Source organism: Anolis carolinensis, unplaced genomic scaffold (assembly GCF_035594765.1).
Source record: "Anolis carolinensis isolate JA03-04 unplaced genomic scaffold, rAnoCar3.1.pri scaffold_7, whole genome shotgun sequence".
In the NCBI taxonomy this organism is placed as follows: domain Eukaryota; kingdom Metazoa; phylum Chordata; class Lepidosauria; order Squamata; family Dactyloidae; genus Anolis; species Anolis carolinensis.
The window spans coordinates 19,588,909-19,612,376 of NW_026943818.1; the positions used below are offsets into that span (position 1 = coordinate 19,588,909).

At 42.5% G+C, this 23,468-nt stretch overlaps 1 protein-coding gene across 8 annotated transcripts; it reads right to left on the bottom strand.

Moving 5' to 3' along the window:
* Positions 1 to 257: 257 nt before the first annotated feature.
* LOC100562914 (aldehyde dehydrogenase family 3 member A2) lies at positions 258 to 22,977 on the bottom strand. Of its 8 annotated transcripts, none has more exons than XM_062959365.1 (14): positions 16,514 to 16,602; positions 14,362 to 14,450; positions 12,177 to 12,258; positions 10,337 to 10,504; positions 8,964 to 9,195; positions 8,033 to 8,118; positions 7,563 to 7,771; positions 7,353 to 7,470; positions 5,961 to 6,102; positions 4,882 to 5,048; positions 4,691 to 4,790; positions 2,498 to 2,733; positions 2,144 to 2,263; positions 258 to 753 (listed from the first exon to the last, which is right to left on the bottom strand). In XM_062959365.1, the coding sequence occupies exons 4-13, from the start codon at positions 10,496 to 10,498 to the stop codon at positions 2,183 to 2,185; spliced, it is 1,533 nt and encodes a 510-aa protein (XP_062815435.1). In that variant the 5' UTR covers positions 10,499 to 10,504; positions 12,177 to 12,258; positions 14,362 to 14,450; positions 16,514 to 16,602; the 3' UTR covers positions 258 to 753; positions 2,144 to 2,182. The 8 variants fall into 8 exon arrangements, with proteins under 8 accessions (XP_062815435.1, XP_062815440.1, XP_062815438.1 ...); XM_062959370.1 differs by having other exon boundaries at positions 14,391 to 14,450; positions 16,514 to 16,596; XM_062959368.1 differs by lacking the exon at positions 16,514 to 16,602 and adding an exon at positions 16,436 to 16,485.
* Between the last annotated feature and the right edge of the window lie 491 nt (positions 22,978 to 23,468).

The window sequence follows — 23,468 nt, forward strand, 5'->3', positions numbered from 1 at the left end:
GCGGTACCTATTGATCTACTCACATTTGCATGTTTTCAAACTTCTAGGTTGGCAGAAGCTGGGGCTAACAGTGGGTGTTCACTCCGCTCCCCGAATTTGAACCTGGGACCTTTCGGTCCGCAAGTTCAGCAGCTCAGCAGTTTAACACACTGCACCCCCCCCAATGGTATAGAAGTGTGAAAATTAAATTTAAAAAATGTATGAGCCCAAACATTTGTCAATGTTTCTACAGCAATCAATCAACCCACACAGGAAAGTAATGTCAGTCGTGTTTATTCCCAATACGCCGAAGTACATACGTTTCAAGCCGATCCGTATTGATTAAACATAGAGAGAGAGAGAGTCGTCCTTTTCCTTTCTTTGTTCCGTATAAAATATTGTTTTGTCTTTCTTTCTTTTTAGTAATGTCAGTTTCTAGGAATGGGCAAACTGTTAGGAATAGTGGGAGTTGGAGTCCAAAACACCCGGAAGGCCCAAGTTTGCCCATGCCTGGTCTAGATCATAATAGTGTTGTTATATGTATATTATAAAAGGTCAGAAGCATAAGTGCTCTTTGGGTTGGCTTTTTTTAAAAAAAAGACCAACAACTTAGCAAAGGAATATCTATATATATGTGTGTGGCTATTATTCATCATAGCCGTTGCCAAACTTGTTAATGGATTACAGCAAGAGGAGGAATATAAAGCAAATCTATCCCAGCAAATGCTAACTTGCATTACAGCGGATTCCAGGTCTGTGGATTCAGAAATAAAGCTGGAAGACAGAGAGAAAGAGAGAGAAACGGGCGAAGGTTAGCGCCAAAATTTGGAATACATTTGATCCCCCATCCCCTTCATTCATCTGCAAAATGTCTGCTTTGTCTGTTTTTATTGTTGTTTTTCTTGTTATTTTAAAGCTAATTGTATTGTTTTAATCTATTTCTGTAAACCGCTCTGAGCCAAACTGGGAGCAGCGGTATACAAGCCTAATAAATAAATAAATAGGAATTTCCTAGGTTCTCCAATGGGATTCTGTGGTAATCTCTCAGAAGGAAGGAAGGAAGGAAGGAACGAACGAACGAACGAACGAAGGAAGGAAAGAAGGAAGGAAGATGAGAGAGAGGAAAGAACAAAGGAAGGAAGGAAGGAAGGAAGGGAAGGAAGAAAGGGGGCAATGAGAGTAAGAGATGGAGAAAGGTGAGAGGGAGGAAAGAACAAAGGAAGGAAGGAAAGAAGGAAGGAAGGAAGAGAGGAAGGGAGGAAGGAAGGAGAGGGGAAGGGGGAGGGAAGGGAGGGAGGAAAGAAAAGAAAGAAAGAAAGAAAGAGTGAGAGAGAGAGAGAGAGAGAGAGAGAGAGAGAAGGAAGGAAAGAAAGAAAGAAAGAAAGAAAGAAAGAAAGAAAGAAAGAAAGAAAGAAAGAAAGAAAGAAAGAAAGAAAGAAAAGGACAATGAGAGAAAGGGAGAAAGGTGAGAGGGAGGAAAGCAGGAAGGAAGAAAGGGAGGGAGGAAGGGAGGGAGGAAAAAAGAAAGAAGAACAGGGAGAGAGGAAGGAAGGAAGGAAAGGAGAAAGGAAGGAAAAAAGGAAGGTAGGAGAAGAAGAAGAGGGAGAGAGGAAGGACGGAAGGAAAGAAGAACAGGGAAAGAGGAAGGAAGGAAGGAAGGAAGGAAGGAAGGAAGGAAGGAAGGAAGGAATAATAATAATAATAAAACTTTATTTATATACCACCCTATCTCCCGGGTGGGACTCAGGGCGGTTTCCAATCATAAAAACAACACATACATTACATAGCAACATAATAACACATTATTAAGAAAGGTAAAACAATACAATTATATAGCAATAAAATAACACTTACACAACCTGATCAAGGGGACGGGAACCATAAACCCAATATGTTAAAATGCATCATTTTAGGCTAGGGAAATCTTGTGCAATATATTCCCAAGATTGTCCAACTGCATTCATTCTACAGAGTAGATGCACCCAAAGACTTCAAGGAAGGAGAAGAAGAGGGAGAGAGGAAGGAAGGAAAAAAGGAAAGAAGAACAGGGAAAGAGGAAGGAAGGAAGGAAAAAAGGAAGGGAAGAAATAAGGAAGGAAGGAAACAAGGGAAAAAGGAAGGAAGGAAGGAAAGGAAGTAAAGAACGGAAAAGGCAGGTTCCTACCTCCCTGCAACCGCCAGCCGGCCGTGAGTATGGATCCCATCAGCTCATCCCAAGCTTCCCCTTTATCTGATCTGCTGAGTTGGCCAAGAAGGTCTTAATATCTGGCAACGGCTGGTGGTTCTGGGGAGAAAATGTGAAATGACAGGGCCTTTATTGTCCCTGCGTATTGCCTCTCTCCACTGGACTCCATGTCCCATCATCCCCTTTGCCCAAAATAAGCCCCATGACCCTACAGAGCAACCTGCTGAACTCTGGCGATATTGAAAGGCAGAGGAGGAAGGACAGCGAGAAGGAGAAGGAGGAGGCAGAGAAAGAGATGAAGGGATGTCTCGGGGTTCGAAGGAAGGGGCTCACCTTGACCACGATGGCCACCAGGATGCCAAGGAGGGCCAGGGCGGCCAGCCCCATCTTGCGCTTGTTAAAGTGGGTCATGAGCAGGAACTTGCCCCAGTCGGCCTTCTTCTGGGTGGCCGGCGGGTAGCGGAGGTTGTTGACGGCCTCCATCTTCAGCCCCCGGATGAGGCAGGCCCGGCGGTGGGAGAAGGCCTCGAAGCTGTGGTGCCCGTGGTAGGCCCCCATCCCACTGTTACCTATGGGTCAGGGGGAATAATAATTTGCTATGCTAGAAATGTAAGCATAGCAACACTAGTAATAATAAATATGATGCTAATACTGGTCTCCTATAAATATAACAAATAGTAAGAAATATAATAAATACATTAACAAATATAATAATATTGGTCTGCTATAAATATAACAAATCTATATTAATAAAAATGTAATGTCCGTTTGTGGGATCTTCATATTTCCCAAATTACTTCAATTGCTACGAAATATGGACACAACGTAGCATTCAAACTGATGAATTGTTTAAGGTATTAACATACCTACTATCATAAACCTGTCACACCTGAGACAGGTAAAACCATGCCCCTTAGCAACAGCCAATCAGTCTCCTCCTCCCTTTGCAACTGTCAAGTCTGAAAGAATTGGCCATCTGCAAGGACATTGTCCAAGGGATGTCTGGATGTTTGATGTTTGACCATCCTTGTGGAAGGCTTCTCTCATATTCCCGTATGGGGAGCTAGAGCTGACAGATGGGAGCTCACCCTACTCCCCGGATTCGAACTGACGATCTTTCGATTGGCAGTCCTGATGGCACAAGGGTTTAACCCATTGCACCACTGGGGGCTACATAATAATACTATAATAAAAATATATAATAATATAACACATATAATAGTAATAAATAGAATAATATTTTGGTATGCTAGAAATATAAGAACAGCAACAATGATAATAATAAATATGATAATAATAAAATATATAATAATATAACACATAATAATAAATACAGTAGAGTCTCACTTATCCAACATAAATGGGCCGGTAGAATGTTGGATAAGCAAATATGTTGGATAATAAGGAGAGATTAAGGAAAAGCCTATTAAACATCAAATTAGGTTAGGATTTTACAAATTAAGCACCAAAACATCATGTTATACAACAAATTTGACAGAAAAAGTAATTCAATACGCAGTAATGCTATGTAGTAATGACTGTATTTACGAATTTAGCACCAAAATATCACGATGTATTTAAAACACTGACTACAAAAATGTGTTGGATAATCCAGAACACTGGATAAGCGAGTGTTGGATAAGTGAGACTCTACTGTAGAACAATAAAATTTGGTATGCTAGCAATATAAGAAAAGCAGCAATGATAATAATAAATATAGAATTATATAACACAAATATATAACAATATAACACATATAATAATAAATATAATAACAAAATTGTGTATGTTAGAAATATAAGAAGAGCAGCAGTGATAATAAATATAATAATATTGGTCTCCTAGAATTATAACAAATAATAACTTGTTTATATTATTATATAAATAATACTAGCTGTGCCTGGCCATGCGTTGCTGTGGCGAAGTAGGAGGCCCCTTCTACACAGCTGGATAAAATGCACACTGAAGTGGATTATATGACAGTGTTGAGTCAAGATAATCCAGTTCAAAGCAGATAATATAAGATTATAAATGGGTTATATAGCTGAGTTGAAGGGCCTTGAGTCTACACTGCCATATAATCCAGTTCAAATCAGATAATCTGTATTTTATAGGCAGTGTGGAAGAGGCCTAAGTGAGACCTAACTCTGCCTGTCCCCTAGGCTGAGTGGTAGGAGACCAAGTGGGCGGAGCTTAGCCTTCTAACTGGCGGCAATTGGATAAAAACAAATATTCCTCTCCCTCTAATTAGGACTTTATTTTTCTTTTCTCTTTGTTGTATGAACGTAGAGGCATGGATGAGGGGTTGTGCTGCCAAGTTTAGTGTTTCTGGAATGTGTAGTTTTGTTGTTTTGTCCTAGGCCGAAATTTCATTACCCTTTTACATATATAGATTTATAATAATAATAATTTATTATGATTATATTTATAGGAGACATATATTACCTGTATTGATAAAAATATAGTCATACTAATTTGGTATGCTAGAAAGATAAGACTAGCCAAAGCCAACCCGGCAAAGCCTACCGACTCCTCCGAAGGGAAATCCGGGGACGGCAAAATGCATCAGGACGTCGTTGGCGGTCACTCCGCCGCTGGACGTCTCGGCGATCATGCGCTTGATTTTCTGGGGGCGGAAAAGGTGTCATGAAGGGGTTCTTGTGGGAACCTTGTGGACCCCTCTAAGCCTACCCCCCCTGCCCTTGCAGGGTCTCTACCTTGTTGTCACTGGCGAAGGCATACAGGGCCAGGGGCTTCTCGCGAGCGTTGATGAACTTGATGGCCTCGTCCAGGCTGCGGATGGGGACGATGGGCAGGATGGGCCCAAAGATCTCCTCCTGCATCACTTTGGCGGACGGATCCACATCCACCAGCACAGTGGGCTCTAGGACCCAGATAATAATAACAGTAATAATAAATATATAATAATAAAATAATATATATGCTAAAATATAATAATAATAATAATGATAATAATAAATGAAGCCCAGGAGCAAGCCATCAGGACAAATGCAATTAAGGCCAAGATTGAAAAATCAGCTGATGACCCAAAATGCAGACTGTGCAAGGAAACTGACGAAACCATGGATCATATCCTCAGCGGCTGTACAAAAATTGCACAGACAGACTACAAACAGAGGCACAACTCTGTGGCCCAAATGATTCATTGGAACTTATGCCTCAAGTACCACCTCCCAGCAGGAAAGAACTGGTGGGATCGCAAACCTGCAAAAGTATTGGAAAATGAGCACGCAAAGATACTGTGGGACTTCCGAATCCAGACTGACAATGTTAAGGAACACAACCCACCAGACATCACAGTTGTGGAAAAGAAAAAGGTTTGGATCATTGATGTCGCCATCCCAGGTGACAGTAGCATTGACGAAAAACAACAGGAAAAACTCAGCCGCTATCAGGACCTCAAAATTGAACTTCAAAGACTCTGGCAGAAACCAGTACAGGTGGTCCCGGTGGTGATGGGCACACTGGGTGCCGTGCCAAAAGATCTCAGCCGGCATTTGGAAACAATAGGCATTGACAAAATTACAAACTGCCAACTGCAAAAGGCCACCCTGCTGGGATATGAGCGCATTATCCGAAAATACATCACACAGTCCTAGACACTTGAGAAGTGTTCGACTTGTGATTTTGTGATACGAAATCCAGCATATCTATCTTGTTTGCTGTGTCTACAGAATTAAACTAGACAGAAACTGAACATTGAAAAATTGAGTATTGAAACAATTCATAATAAAAAAAACATTCCGACGCATGCCAAAAGGAGCCCTTCTCTTACCCAAAAAGCGTGTGTTTTCGTCCGCTTTGCCCCCGAAAGCAATCTTCTGCCCCTCCAAGAGGTTCATGAGGCGCTTCAGGTGGCGTTTCGTGATGATCCGCTCGTAATCCGGGGAATTATTGATGTCGTCCCCGTAAAACTCCTGCAAAGGACTGAAAGAGTCAATACAACGTCCCCATGGTTTCATTTATCCTTCATTTCTTCATTATTATGAGGGTTATCCAGAAAGTAGATTACGTTTCGGAATTAAAAATGAACAAAGTATAGGAGAAAACATTTATCATATGCAGTTGAAAGCCAGACCCAAATACCACTTCTCAACACAGTCGCCATTCAAATCTAGGGACTTATAACGATTAATGAGCTTGGCAACTCCTTCCCCAAAAAACTCTGCCACTTGCGTTCTGGCGACAATGCGCAGCTGCTGGAAAGGGAGACCGACTGGTTGAGGACGCAAGTGCAGAGTTTTGTGGGGAAGGAGTTGCACAAATTTGACAGAAAAAAGGAGTTCAATACGCAGTAATGCTCTGTAGTAATTACTGTATTTACGAATTTAGCACCAAAATATTACGATATATTGAAAACATTGACTACAAAAATGGCTTGGATTATCCAGAATGTTGGATAAGCGAGTGTTGGATAAGTGAGACTCTATTGTAATATATTGTATGTACATTTGATTTGTAAGCTGCTCTGAGTCCCCTTCAGGGTGAAAAAAGCGGGATATAAATGTAGTAAATAAATAACAAATAAGTCTTATTAAGCCTGGTTGTTTGGCTTGGTATTATTATTATTATTATTATTTTATTATGACACAGCAAACAGGATTGATATGCTGGATTTCGTAACACAAAATCACAAGTCGAACACTACCCAAGTGTCTAGGACTGTGTGATGTATTTTCGGATGATGCGTGCAGATCCCATTACAGTAGAGTCTCACTTATCCAACGTTCTGGATTATCCAACGCATTTTTGTAGTCAATGTTTTCAATACATCGTGATATTTTGGTGCTAAATTCGTAAATACAGTAATTACTACATAGCATTACTGCGTATTGAACTACTTTTTCTATCAAATGTGTTGTATAACATGATGTTTTGTGGCTTAATTTGTAAAATCATAACCTAATTCGATGTTTAATAGGCTTTTCCTTAATCCCTCCTTATTATCCAACATATTCGCTTATCCAATGTTCTGTCGGCCCATTTATGTTGGATAAGTGAGACTCTACTGTATTATTATTATTATTATTATTATTATTATTATATGTATAGATCATTCTTCTTCTGATGATGATGATGATGAGGGGACACCCTCTGATCTATACACCCAATCAGTCACATCTGTAACGAAACAATATCATGAGACGGGGAGTTGCACCGGCCTCACCTTCACTGCTTTTTTGAGCTTCTCCACGACCTGGTTTTGAATGGACGGGTGGCAGAGGATGTAATCCGGGGCGATGCAGGTCTGGCCGGAGTTGGCGTACTTTCCCCACGCAATGCGCCTGAAAGGGAGGAAGGGGCCGAGAAAAGGTGAGCCTGGACCTGGAGTAACTCCCGACCTGGAGGGACCCCGCAGGCGGGCGGAGGGGCTCACCGGCAGGCCACGTCCAGGTCGCAGTCAGTGTCCACGTAGCAGGGGCTCTTCCCGCCCAGCTCCAGGGTGACAGGGGTGAGGTGCTTGGCCGCCGCCTCCATGATGATCTTGCCCACCATGCTGCTCCCCGTGTACATGATGTGGTCAAAGCGCTGCTTCAACAGCTCCGTCGTCTCGGCCACCCCGCCGTTCACCACTGGGAACAGATCCTGCACCAAGGGGAAGCACCATCATTATTTATTATCAGCATCACCATCAGCATTATTATATTATCATCATATTATTATCATCATATTATATTATAGTTATTATTGTTATCATCATCAGATTATATTATTATTATCATCATATTATCATCACCAACATAATATTATTATATGATCATATTATTTTATTATATTATTACCATATTATCACTATTGTCTTCATTAAATTGTTATATTAACAATAATAATCATCATCATCATTACCTTGTCAAGGTATTGGGGGATCATCTCTTCAAAGAGCTTGGCCGTATGTTCACTGACCTCAGACGGCTTAATCACCACGGCGTTCCCTGCAAGAGACAAGCCACGAATTATTACCACCACTCACCTCAAGGGGGGAACTCGTGGTTGGCCTCTCACAAGGATGCTCATCCAGGTGTCTCCTGGGCAAAGTCCTTGCAGACGGTCAATTCTCACACACCAGAGTTACTGTTATTACTACTAAAGTAGAGTCTCACTTATCCAACACTCACTTATCCAATGTTCTGGATTATCCAACGCATTTTTGTAGTCAATGTTTTCAATATATCGTGATATTTTGGTGCTAAATTCATAAATACAGTAATTACTACATAGCATTACTACGCATTGAACTACCTTTTCTGTCAAATTTTTTGTTAAACATGATGCTTTGGTGCTTAATTTGTAAAATCATAACCTAATTTGATGTGTAATAGGCTTTTCTTTAATCCCTCCTTATTATCCAACACATTCGCTTATCCAACGTTCTTCCGGCCCGTTTATGTTGGATAAGTGAGACTCTACTGTATTACTATTTCTTATTATTACTACAGATTATTATTTGTACCTCAATGGTTTCTACGACTACTATTATTATTGCTATTGTTATTATTGCTACAATTATTATTATTATTTGTATCCCAACGGTTACTGTTGTTGATGTTATTGTTTATCTCTATATATAAACATGTCATGTTCATTTTACTATGAAGTAAACAACAAAACCACTGAATCCAATCACACCAAATTTGGCCACAAAAGACATAGTCATCCAGCCTATTCACTGTTATTCCACCTAGCCAACAAATGATTCCCATAAGCCACAGCAACGCGTGGCCGGGAAAAGCTAGTTATTATATTACTATTTGTACCCCATTTTGTCCGCTGGCCTCACCTGCGGCGATGGCCCCGATGAGTGGCTGCACGACAAGGGCGAAGGGGTAGTTCCAGGTGCCGATGACGCAGACGACGCCGAGGGGCTCCCGGTGGATGTAGGTCTCGTCCGTCAGCGTCATGATGGTCCTGCCCACCCGCTGCGGGGCCGCCCACTCCGGCAGCCGCTCCACCATCTCGTCGATCTCGGTGAAGGCATGCATGATCTCAAAGCTGAAGGCGCTGAAATGGTTCTGCCGGAGAGAAGCAATGGGCGTCAGCAGGGGGTCTGGAGCAGGATATAGGGAGGGAAGGAAGACAGGTAGATAGGAAAGAGGGAGAAGGAAGAGAAGAAAGGGAGAAAGAAAGGCAGGAAACATAGGGAAGGAAGAGAAGGAAGAGTGATGAACAAGTATGAAACAGAGAGAGGAAGAAATGAAAGAGAAAGGTAAGAAACAGAGAGAGAAGAGAAGAGAAAAAAGGGAGAAAGAAAGACAGGAAATGGAGAGGGAAGAGAGGAAAGACATGAAACAGGAGGAGGAAATGAAGAAAGGCAGGAAATAGAGAAGAGAAGAAAGGGAGAGAGAGACAGGGAGGTAGGAAAGAGGGAAGGAAGAGAAAAGTAGGAAATAAAGAGAGAAGAAAGAGGAGAAAGGGAGAAAGAAAGGCAGGAAACAGAGGGAAGGAAAAAAGAGAAAGGTAGGAGAAGGAAGGATGAGAAGAAAATGAGACAGGTACGAAACAGAGAGAGACAGGAAAGAAAGAAAGTTGGGAAACAGTGAGGAAGAAAAGGGAAAAACAGAGAGAGAAGGGAGGGAGAAAAAAGGCAGGAAAGAGAAGGAAGAGAAGAAAGGGAGAGAGACAGGTAGGTAGGAAAGAGGGAGAGGTAAGAGAAGAAAGAGAAAGTTAGAAAATCGAGAGAAAGAGAAGAAAGGCAGGAAACAGAGGGAAGGAAGAAGTATGAAACAGAACGAATGAAAGGAAAAAGACAGGGAGGAAACAGAAAGGGAGGTAGGAAACAGAGAGGGAAGAGAAGAAAGTGAAAATTAGGAAATAGAGAGGGGAGAGAAGAAAGGGATAAAGAAAGGGAGGAAAGAAAGAAGGTGGGAAACAGAGAGGGAAGTAAGAGAAGAATGAGAGAAAAGAGAGCGAAGGAAGAGAAGAAAGTGAAAATTGGGAAATAGAGAGGGAAGAGAAGAAAGAGAGAAAGAAAGAAAGAAAGAAAGAAAGAAAGAGGGAGGGAGGGAGGGAGGGAGGGAGGGAGGAAGGAAGGAAGGAAGGAAGGAAGGAAGGAAGGAAGGAAGGAAGGAAGGAAGGAAGGAAGGAAGGAAGGAGGGAAACGGAGGAGAGAACCCGTAAAGTGTGTCCGACCCCTTGGGATGAATCTGGACCCACCTTGTTGAGGTCAGCCTTGAGAGCGGCCGTGATGTCGGCCTCCCGCTCCTCCACCATCCGCCGCAGGGCCTTCAGCTGCTGGATGCGGAAGGGCAAGGGGCGCGTCTTGCCCGTGTCGAAGGCAGCTCGGGCCCGGTCCACGGCCTGCTTGATCTTCTCCATGTTGTGCTGCGAGGGAACAAAAAACAAGCAGCGGGGATGAAGCCGGCTGCCCAAATGAAGGTGCGGCAATAACGGATAAGATAACTTTGCCCGGCCCTCCCTTAATCCCTGCAGCGCCAAAGGAGAACCGGTTCCCCGAGGGGATGGCTCTCACGGCTCTAGTTAAGAACGGGGCTGAGACCACAGGAAGAGACCAACGTTTCATATTCTTACATATTCTTTCATATTCTGACTCTCTCCATTGGTGTGGGATTTGCATCACCCCGCCGCCCACTGCCTCTCCCATAACCCTTTTCTATTCTTATCTACGGCACACAGCAAACAGAGGAATTGATCAGCAACTGAACATACTAGAGAGAGGTTTGGGGAGAATTCACCATGATTTATAGGAGTTTTAGGTACTGGGATGTATAGTTCTCCTGCAATCAATGAGCACTCCGAACTCCACCAAAGATGGAATTGGACCACCAACATTGGCACACAGAGCCCCCATGACCAGCAAGAAATACTGGAGGTCTTTGGGGAAAATTCACCTTGATTTGGGAGAGTTGTAGTTCACTTACATCCAGACAGCACTGTGAACCCAAACACTGATGGATCTGGACCAAACTTTGCACACAGACCTGATAATGCTGACATTTGATTACTGGAGGGGTTTGGGAAGAAGTGACCTTTTTTTCTGGGAGTTGTAGTTCACCCTCAACCAGGAAAACTGTGACCTCCACTGATGATGGACCTGGACCACATTTGCCACACAGAACCCGGTGACTAACTCAACCTACTGGATGGGTTTGAGGAGCCTGATTCACTCTAGTGGAAGTTGTAGTTTACTCTGCAGCCAGAGAGCACACTGAACCCCACTGATGATGCATCTGCAGCAAACTTGCCCAACATCACAAACTTTAACCACTGCTGGAGTTTCAGGGGGTTAACCTGGCATGATGTGAGTTGTAGTTCACCCATAACCCTATGCATTTTGTACAATTAGAAATAACTTTTTCAAATGACCCAGGCAACATCGGGGACCCAAGCTAGTATCTTTTATCACAGTAGAGTATTAGGCCTATTTTGAATACAAATTCTCAACCAACCAGAATCTACATTTATCCTGTAGGGACTACAACTCCCATTATCCTGCAGTGAAAAGTGGTGTCGAACGCAATGGCAGAAGGTACGTGTCCCATGTTGCGAAGCCCACGTGAAAAGCAACTCCGAAGCCAACACGTTTCCACAAACACGGGGCTCACGTGCTGCTCTTTGTGCGTGCAAAGATGCCAAGTGATTAAACCTGTTTATCTTTCTTCTATTGCAGCTGCCACAATTGATCTGGCAGAGTGCTTGACAGATCGCTTAGCATAAGCCAGGAGCGAAAGTTGGAAACTTTGCTCTGAAACCCGAGACGACGGTTGCCAAAAGATTCCCCACTTTAATCCAAGTGGAAATTAAGTTCCCAGAAGTTGTCGGGTTGCAACATTCGCCCATTGGGCTCAGTTTCTCAGTTCAGACCCGATACCACTTCTCCAACTTTGGTCCATCCATTTTTTTCCAGCAACCCTCCCCTAAAGCATCCTAAGGTTGCCTGTCTACACTGTCAACCAGATGCGGTTTAATACCATGCTATAGGTTTGTGGAACTGGATATTCGTTCCCAAAGTAATAGCCCAACACGAACCATATACCTGCAACGGATTGGAGAGAAGATGCGGCAAATCACGGCACAATTCCTGTGGCGTCCGGGATCAACCGGATTCAGCTATATACCTGGAAAATGAAATAACAGAGGTGGCTCAGACACACTCCAAACACTTCATTACAATCCCCAGCGTCAATATTTCCTTCCCCTAATTCCTCCAGGATGGATAATATACCCGCAAGGCGTTCCCTGCAGCCTCCGGGATAGGTAACTTACAAGGATAGATAATATACCTGCAAGGAGTCCGCTAACGCCTCCAGGATGGATAATATACCTGCAAGGAGTCCCCTACTGCCTTCGGGATAGATAATATTCCCACAAGGAGTCCCCTATCACCTCTGGAATAGATAACATACCCTCAAGGAGTTCCCTACCATCTCTGGGATAGATAATATACCCTCAAAGAGTCCCCTACCACCTCCGAGATAGATAATATACCCACAAGAAGTCTCCTACCACCTACGGTATAGATAATATACATACAAGGAGTCCGCTACCACCTCAGCGACAGATAATATCCCCACAAGGAGTCCCCTACCACCTCTGGGATAGATAATATATCCGCAAGGACTCCCCTACCACTTCCGGGATAGATAATATATCCGCAAGGACTACCCTACCACCTCCGGGATAGTTAATATCCCCACAAGGACTCCCCTACCACCTCTGGGATAAATAATATATCCGCAAGGAGTCCCCTACCACCTTCGGGATAGATAATATCCCCACAAGGAGTCCCCTACCACCTCTGGGATAAATAATATATCCGCAAGGAGTCCCCTACCACCTTCGGGATAGATAATATCCCCACAAGGAGTCCCCTACCACCTCTGGGATAAATAATATATCCGCAAGGACTCCCCTACCACCTCCAGGATAAATAATATACCCACAAGGAGTCCCCTACCACCTCCGTAATAGATAATATGCCTACAAGGAGTCCCCTTCCATCTCCGGGATAGATAACATACCCGCAAGGAGTCCCCTACCACCTCCGGGATAGATAATATATCCACAAGGACTCCCCTACCACCTCTGGGATAGATTACATACACACAAGGAGTCCCCTACTACCTCCGGGATAGATAATGTACCCGCAAGGACTCCCCCTACCATCTCCGGAATAGATAATATACCCGCAAGGAGTCCCCCTACCATCTCCGGGATAGATAATATACCTGCAAGGAATTCCCTACTACCTCCGGGATAGATAATATACCCTCAAGGAGTCCCCTACCACCTGTTTCACTTCTCTTACCGCTTCCGGGAGCCCCAACTCACAATCCGAGTTCCCCTACTGCTGCCTCTATATACCCGCAAGGGGCGGGAGATGTGACTAAGCAAAGCCCCAATGGCCAATCAGAATCCTCGCTACCTAATCCTTCCTCCCGCCTACGCCCTCCAGGATAGGCCACAAAAGGTGACTCAGCAAACTCCAAGCTGTCAATCAAAACTCTTTCGAGGGACACAGGTCACCGTTTGTTTATTCCCCGCGAGGGGTGACTCGGCAAACTCTGAACAGCCAATCAGCCATAAAAGGTCCCTTTTAGTTGCTTCTCGGCCTCTTCCAATAAATTACATAGGAGAAAATATTATAGCAATACTGCTAAAATTAATAATTATAATTCTCAAACAACAGCCGTGATAATTTCACTGTTCATTCCAACCCAAGCCCGTGTTGCAACCGGAGTCGGCGAAAACACGAGACGAGACAGGACTCAATAGGTTTCTAAAGAAAAGGCATCATCGCAGCTCGTTCACCTGCCAAAGGTTGGAACCAACCGGTCTGTGCTTGCCGTCGCGAATAATCAGGGCTTAATCCCTTTTGGGAGCCGAGCCTTATGTAAATAGATTGGCGCACAAAGAAGGGAGGCAACACCCCGAGATTTGAGACGGGGGGAAAGAATAGAAAGAAAAAAGAGGGCTGAACTTGCTGATGGTGGGAACGGCAGCATGGCCTCCATATCCGCCATTTAACTTATCCGCACTGGCTTTTACGGTCCTCCCAAACGGGATTATAACTATCCTCGCTAAACGGTTTAATTGGGTTTTTCTGATGCTTTAAAAAGCAGTCTTAAACCCGTCGGATGGCTTTTACGGCACACCTCAGGGCAGAGGATGGGATGCAGCCGGTGTAATTAATTAAAAAGGGGAATATAAACTCTGTTTACGAGCTGGAGCTCTTCCAGGCCTTTCTCGCCTTGAAGAATTGCTGCTTCGGGATTGCTTAGCAGTATTCTAAGGCCATCAGGTGCAGCTTCTGCCCAAAAAATACCCATAGAAAGACACAGATCAGGCAGACATTAAACCAGGAAAGTCCCATTTAGCAATATCCTAAGGCAGAAGCTCATCAGGTGCAGCGTCTGCGCAATAAAACCCATAGAAAGACAAAGATCAGGCAGATATTAAACCGAGAAAGTCCCATTTAGCAATATCCTGCGGCAGAAGCTCAACAGGTGCAGCTTCTGCTCAATAAAACCCATAGAAAGATACAGACCAGGCAGACATTCGACAGGGAAAGCCCCATTTAGCAATATCCTAAGGCAGAAGCTCATCCGGTGCAGTGTCTGCACAATAAAACCCATAGAAAGACACAGATCAGGCAGACATTCAACTGAGAAAGTCCCATTTAGCAATATCCTAAGGCATAAGCTCATCAGGTGCAGCGTCTGCAAAATAAAACCCACAGAAAGACACAGATCAGGCAGACATTCATCAGGGAAAGTCCCATTTAGCAATATCCTAAGGCATAAGCTCATCCGGTGCACCATCTGCGCAATAAAACCCATAGAAAGACACAGATCAAGCAGAAATTCAAGAGGGAACATCCCATTTGGCAATATCCTAAGGCAGAAGCTGATCAGGTGCAGCATCTGCTCAATAAAACCCATAGAAAGATACAGATCAGGCAGACATTTAACCGGGGAAGTCCTACTTAGCGATATTAGATCAGCCCCCTCCCTTCTAACCTTCAGAAGGAAAGTAAAAACTTGGTTATGGGACCAGGCTTTTGGAAATAACTTAGTGCAATAATGGACCTAACATATGTGAATGGATTACGGAATGGCCTCAGACTACAGTCTGGATGACGTGGTTTTAATATTGAAGTAGTTTTTAACTGTTAATAATTTATTCATTTTAAATTGATTTATTTTAAGCTTTTTGTATTTGGTGAGGAATTAAATAGTTGCCATATGTAAGCCGCCCTGAGTCTCTTTCAGGGTGAAAAAAGGTGGGGTATAAATGGGGGAAATAAATAAATATGCTAAGACGGAAGATCATCAGGTGCAGCTTCTGCTCAATAAAACTCATAGAAAGACACAGACCAGACAGAAACTCAATAGGAGAAGCTCCATTCAGGAATATCCTATGGCAGAAGCTCATGAGGGGCAGCTTCTGCTCAATAAAACCCACAGAAAGACACAGATCAGGCAGCCATTCAACAGGGAAAGTACTATTTTAGCAATATGCTAAGACGAAAGCTCATCAGGTGCAGCTTCTGCTCAATAAAACCCATAAAAAGACACAGATCAGGCAGAAACTCAATGGAAGAAGCTCCATTCTGCAATATCCTATGGCAGAAGCTCATCAGGTGCAGCTTCTGCTCAATAAAAGACATAGAAAGACACAGATAAGGCAGAAACTCAATAGAAGAAGCTCCATTCTGCAATATCCTGTGGCAGAAGCTCATCAGGTGCAGCTTCTGCTCAATAAAAGACATAGAAAGACACAGATAAGGCAGAAACTGAATAGAAGAAGCTCCATTCTGCAATATCCTGTGGCAGAAGCTCATCAGGTGCAGCTTCTACTCAATAAAACCCATAGGAAGACATGGATAAGGCAGAAACTGAATAGAAGAAGCTCCATTCTGCAATATCCTGTGGCAGAAGCTCATCAGGTGCAGCTTCTGCTCAATAAAACCCATAGGAAGACATGGATAAGGCAGAAACTGAATAGAAGAAGCTCCATTCTGCAATATCCTATGGCAGAAACTCATCAGGTGCAGCTTCTGCTCAATAAAAGACATAGAAAGACACAGATAAGGCAGAAACTCAATAGAAGAAGCTCCATTCTGCAATATCCTGTGGCAGAAGCTCATCAGGTGCAGCTTCTGCTCAATAAAACCCATAGAAAGACATGGATAAGGCAGAAACTCAATAGGAGAAGCTCCATTCAGGAATATCCTATGGCAGAAGCTCATTAGGTGCAGCGTCTGCTCAATAAAACCCATAGAAAGACACAGACCAGGCAGAAGTCCCACAGAGAAGGTTGAGTCAAGACTATCAATGCGAATTCCCATGACGCGCCCCTCCCCCCACCTACTGGCGTCTCCCGCATTTTTGCTCCTCTGCTTCCGGCTTCCGGTCCCGTGGCCCAAGAGGGTGGAGGGCAGCGCTTCCGGTCAGGGGGGCTAGCCACGCCCCCGGAGGAAAGGGGGCGTGGCCTCGCCTTTGGTTCTGCAGCCTGATTGGCAGCCCTCCCTCCTTCCTTCCATCCCATGTTGGCTTTCTTCAAAACTGCATTCCAATGGCTTCTAAACAAAATATACAGCAGAAGAGTCCTATTCTTGGCATAACATGGCAATCAATGGCATACGAGCCTTATTTCTGATTGAACGTGGCAACCAATGGCAGATTGCTCCTTAAAGGCAGAGGAGCCCAATTCCTGGCATAACATGGCAATCAATGGCATATGAATCCCTAAAGGCAGAGGAGCCCTTTTCATGATTCAATATGGCAACCTATACAGCAGAGGAACCCTTTTCATGATTTAATATGGTAATCAATTGCATATTGTTCCTTACAGGCAGAGGAGCCATTTTCATGATTTAATATGGCAATCCATATGGCAGAGGAACTCTTTTCATGATTTAATATGGTAATCCAGATGGCAGAGGAGCCCTTTTCATGATTAAATATGGTAATCAATTGCATATTGTTCCTTATAGGCAGAGGAGCCCTTTTCATGATTTAATATGGTAATCAATTGCATATTGTTCCTTACAGGCAGAGGAGCCCTTTTCATGATTTAATATGGTAATCAATTGCATATTGTTCCTTACAGGCAGAGGAGCCCTTTTCATGATTTAATATGGCAATCCATATGGCAGAGGAACTCTTTTCATGATTTAATATGGTAATCCAGATGGCAGAGGAGCCCTTTTCATGATTAAATATGGTAATCAATTGCATATTGTTCCTTACATGCAGAGGAGCCCTTTTCATGATTTAATATGGCAATCCATATGGCAGAGGAGCCATTTTCATGATTTAACATGGCAACCCATATGGCAGAGGAGCCCTTTTCATGATTAAATATGGCAACCCATATGGCAGAGTAGTTTTTTTCCTGACTTAACATTGCAATCAATGGCATATGAATCCCTAAAGGCAGAGGAACCCAATTCCTGACTTAACATGGCAATCAATGGCATATTGATGCCTAAAGGCAGAGGAGCCCTTTTCATGATTTAACATGGCAACCCATATGGCAGAGGAGCCCTTTTCATGATTTAACATAGCAACCCATATGGCAAAGGAGCCCTTTTCATGATTTAACATGGCAACCCATATGGCAGAGGAGCCCTTTTCATGATTTAACATGGCAACCCATATGGCAGAGGAGCCCTTTTCATGATTTAATATGGTAATCAATTACATATTGTTCCTTACAGGCAGAGGAGCCCTTTTCAAGATTTTTTCAAGATGGCAACTCATCTAGCAGAGGAGCCCAATTCCTGGCATAACATGGCAATCAATGGCATATGAATCCCTAAAGGCAGAGGAGCCCTTTTCATGATTCAATATGGCAACCTATACAGCAGAGGAACCCTTTTCATGATTTAATATGGTAATCAATTGCATATTGTTCCTTACAGGCAGAGGAGCCCTTTTCAAGATTTTTTCAAGATGGCAACCCATCTAGCAGAGGAGCCCAATTCCTGGCATAACATGGCAATCAATGGCATATGACTCCCCAAAGGCAGATGAGCCCTAATCCTGATTGAATATGGCAGCCAATGGCATATTGATCCTTAAAGACAGAGGAGCTCTTCTCATGATTGAACATGGCAACCCAGAAGGCGGTGAAAGGGGCCCTTTGGGTGCTTTGTGTGCGAACCGCATTCCACCTCCGCTCCTGTTTGCACAAGTCGGTGACTCACGCCTTTGGCCATGAGGATTCCTGTTATGATTTTATCTCGGGTTGATTGACAGGGCGGAGACAAAGAGTGAAAGGAGCCCCAGAAAAACAAAGCAAACCCAGAGTCAATAATCGGTTGGGAAATGTGCGCTCCACCCTGCAGCCCGATCCAAGAAATTGTAGGGAAAGAAACTTATTATTATTATTTCTTTCTCTAAAATATTACTATATTTCATTATTATTATTATTATCTATTACTATTGCTGTTATTATTTCCTATCAATAATAATAATAATAACTATTATTGCCCTTTCTCCAGGACTCAACGTGGCGTGTGCAAATGCAACATCAAATAGGACTAAAGTTCAGGGTTCAAATCCCGAGATTAGATCTAAACTTATCAAAGTCTGGATGGAATTTGCCCAGGTATCTATCTATATACAGTAGAGTCTCACTAATCCAAGCTAAACGGGCCGGCAGAAGCTTGGATAAGCAAATATCTTGGATAATAAGGAGGGACTAAGGAAAAGCCTATTAAACATCAAACTAGGTTATGATTTTACAAATTAAGCACCAAAACATCATGTTAGACAACAAATTTCACAGAAAAAGTAGTTCAATACGCAGTAATGCTATGTAGTAAATACTGTATTTACGAATTTAGCATCAAAATATCACGATATATTGCAAACATTGACTACAAAAATGGCTTGGATAATCCAGAAACTTGGATAAGCGAGGCTTGGATAAGTGAGACTCTACTGTAATATATAATTAATATTATTATAATGTATTATTAGTAGTATAATATTGTATTCCATTATAATACTATTATCAATATTATATGTATATACAATATATTATATATTTATAAATTATTATAATATATATATATATATATATATATATATATATACACACACACACACACACACACACACACACACACACACACACACAGTAGAGTCTCACTTATCCAACACTCGCTTATCCAAGCCTCTGGATTATCCAAGCCATTTTTGTAGTCAATGTTTTCAATATATCGTGATATTTTGGTGCTAAATTAATAAATACAGTAATTACAACATAACATTACTGCATATTGAACTACTTTTTCTGTCCAATTTGTTGTATAACATGATGTTTTGGTACTTAATTTGTAAAATCATAACCTAATTTGATGTTTAATAGGCTTTTCCTTAATCTCTCCTTATTATCCAACATATTCGCTTATCCAACGTTCTGCTGGCCTGTTTATGTTGGATGTATTTATTATTTATTTTATTTATTGGCATAGTACAATGCTAGCATTAAATTACTATATTGTACTATATCCTTACATTGTAATATTATTAGTAATATTACATTTAATATATAGTATATAATTAATATTATTAAATTGTCTTATTATCAGTATTATATCGTAATACATTATAATATTATCAATAAGCGAGACTCTACTGTATATATATATATATGAGTGATGTAATCCTGGCGACCTACAAAACATCAAAACTAAACACCCCACAACCTCGAAAATTGACAGCACAACCCCTCATCCACGCCTCTAGGTTGATACAACAAAAAGAAAAATAAAGTCCTAATTAGAGGGAGAGGAATAATTGTTTTTATCCAATTGCTGCCAGTTAGAAGGCTAATCTCCGCCCACTTGGTCTCCTAGCAACCCACTCAGCCCAGGGGACAGGCAGAGTTAGGCCTCACTTAGGCCTCTTCCACACTGCCTATAAAATACAGACACCACCAGACAACGCCACAGCAACGCGTGGCCGGGCACAGCTTGTATATATATACATTTATAAATATATAATTTATAACATCCAACTATGAATACTGTTGGAATTTTGTGGTGACTGATCTTGAAATCTGGGAGTTATAGTTCACCCTGCATTCAGAGAGCCCTCTGAACCCCACCAATGATGGATCTGGACCAAATCTGCTACGCCATCATTGTATTATAATTATGATGAAAATAAGAGACTCAGGATTTCCTGGCAAATGGGTTGGAAAACTGCAGCTCTGGAGAATTGTTTATTTTATGTTAATTCCCCCAAAAACATTTTTTTTCAGTCGTCCTGATTTGCCTCCTGGCCCTTCCCCACCCCATCTGCAACGCATTAGTTCCGGCCGCAAATATGGCTTGTTTTGAATCCCAAAAGACATTGGAACAATATGTTGTTTTCCTCCTTTGAATTGCTTATTCTTATTTTTAAAGGGAGGAATCCAATTGCAGGCGTGTCCAGTCATAGCTCTGCTCTTTGAGAAATAGGGTGAAAGGAAGGAGAAAAGAAGAGGAAAAGAGGGATGAAGGGGAGAGAAAAGAGATTAAATAAGAAAACAAAGGGAGGAGAAAAGAAGAGAGGAGAGAATAAAGGGAAAGGGGGATAAAGGGAGGAGAAAAGAGGGTGGTAGAAAAGAATGATGGGCAGAGAAAAGAGATTGAAAGGAGGAGAAAAGACAGTGGAAGAGAAGAGAACGAAGAGAACAGAGATTGAAAAGAGAACGATGAGAGAATGGAAGTAAAGAAAATGAAGGGGAAAGCGAAAAAAGAATGAAAAGAGGAGATAAGAGAACAAAGAGAAAAGATTGAAAGGAGAAAGGACGATGGAAGAGAAGAGAACAGAGATTGAAAAGAGAACAAAGGGAGAATGGAAGTAAAGAAAATGAAGGGAAAAGCAAAAAAAGAATGAAAAGAGGAGAGAAGAGAATGAAGAAAAGAGAAAAGATTGAAAGGAGAAAAAGAATGGAAGAGAAGAGAACGAAAAGAAGAGAACAGAGGTTGAAAAACGAATGAAAGGAGGAGAAAAGAGAATGGAAGTCAAGAAAATGAAGGGAGAAGGAAAAAGAATGCAAATAGGAGAGAAGAGAATGAAGAGAAAGGTGGTGAAGGGAGGAGAAAGGATGGAAGAAAAGAATGAAGGGAAAAGAGATTGAAAGGAGGAGAAAAGACGATGGAAGAGAAGAGAATGGAGGGAAGAGAATGAAGGGAGAAGAAAATATGATGGAAGAAAAGAACAAAGGGAGAAGAAAAAATGAAGAGAAGAGAAAAGAGATTAAAAGAGGAGAAATTATTGACGGAAGTCAAGAGAACGAAGGGAAACGAGGAGAATAGAGAAAGAAGGGAAGAGAATGGGGGATGGAAGAAAATAATGGAGGAGAAAATAGAATGCAGCGAAAAGAGAATGAAGGGAGGAGAGAAAAGAGAGTGAAAGGAGAAAAGAGAATGAAGGGAAGAGAGAAAAGAGAATGAAGAGAGGATAAAATAGGATGGAAGAAAAGAGAATTATAGGAAAAGAAAGGACAATTGAAGACAATGAAGAGAGAAAAGAGATTGAAAGGAGGAGAAAAGAGAATGTCGGGAAGAGAAAGGAGCATGAAAGAAAGAAAGAAAAGAAGGGAAAATAGACTGGAAAGAGGAGAAAAGACCATGGAAAAGAACAAAAAGAAGAGAGAAAAGAATGAAGAGAGGAGAAAAGGAAATGAAGAGAGGAGAAAAGAGAATGGAAGTAAAGAATAACGGGAGGAGAAAAGAGAACGAAGAGCAAGGGGGATGAAGGGAGGAGAGAAAGATTGAAAGGAGGAGAAAAGAGGATGGAAGAAGAGAACAAAGGGAGAAATGCAATTTATATATTAAGTCCTGATGGAGTTTCTGGGGGTTAAGCTGGCATGATGAGAGTTGCAGTTCACCCACAATCTTATGCTCACGTTTGCATGTTTTCTAACTGCTAGGTTGGCAGAAGCTGGAGCTAACAGCAGGCGCTCACTCCGCTCCCAGGATTTGAACCTGGGACCTTTTGGTCTGCAAGTTCAGCAGCTCAGCGCGTTAACACACTGCGCCATCGGGGGCATAGAATATTGATCATAATATTGTAATACTCCATCTCCTGCCAACCTAGCAGTTCAAAAACATGCCAATGTGAGTAGATCAATAGGTACTGCTTCGGCGGGAAGGTAAGGGCGCTCCATGCAGTCATGCCAATGGCCACATGACCTTGGAGGTGTCTACGGACAACGCCGGCTCTTCGGCTTAGAAATGGAGATGAGCACCAACCCCCAGAGTCAGACAGGACTGGACTTAACGTAAATAATAATAAAATATAAAAATGGTATATTATATATATAGTACATGTAATATTACTAACAATATCGCATTTGGTCGGCAAGTTCGGCAGCTCAGTGGTTTAACCCGCTGTGCTACTGGGATACCGTAATTATAATAAAATAATAAAATAAAGTAATTATAATAAAACATACTACTAATAACAACAATGCACAGCTTCAAACCTAGATCCACTCTTGAAAAGAACCGCAGCTACGCCATGGTCACTATTGCAATGTAGGCTCAATCATAACAAGAGGCTAAAGTAGGCATCTAAGTGTATAGAGACGTTTGCAAGGGTTGTGCGCCTCCGCTTTGCATTTACCTGGGAAAAGAGAAGCCAGTCAGGATTGCAAAGAGGAGAAGCTTGCTTACCTGGCAACGGCCGAGTCCCTGCCTGTTTGCCTGGCCTTTGCTCTCGAAGTGGAGAGGTTGTGTTGCTGCAGCTTGCTCCCTCCTCTTCCTCCGTCCGTCCGCCTTTGTCAACACGGAAGAGGCCCTCCTTCCCTGCAAATGGGAGCCTGGAACCGGGCCCAGAACCCCTTGGCAGCCTCCTGGCAGAAACACACACGCTTCCACACGTGTGGGCCTTCTCTACGACCCTGCCAAGGAAGAGGGTGCCAAAAGGAGGGGGTAGTCCATTGCATGGGGGTCAAAAGTGGGTTGAAGGAGGAAGACCATGTCCCCGTTCTCCTTGTGGCTGCTCATTTACAATATGGGAAACGGCGAAAGAGCATAACCAGCAAAAACGGGGAAAAACAATTTCCCTCCGTCAACAACAAAACTTTATTTATATACTGCTCTATCTCCCTGGAAGGGTGGTTTCCAACATGGCAAAGCATTCAATATCAATACGAAAGAAAATACGACGACGTGGTAAAAAACATAAAACAGACGAGGGTTGAATGAAAAGTAATGCCTCCACCTTTGTTACTTCGTTTTGGATGGGAATGTTTTAATAAATCAAACGCAGAAATAATCCTTAGAATGTGCTCTTTAATAACCACTATATACTTTGTG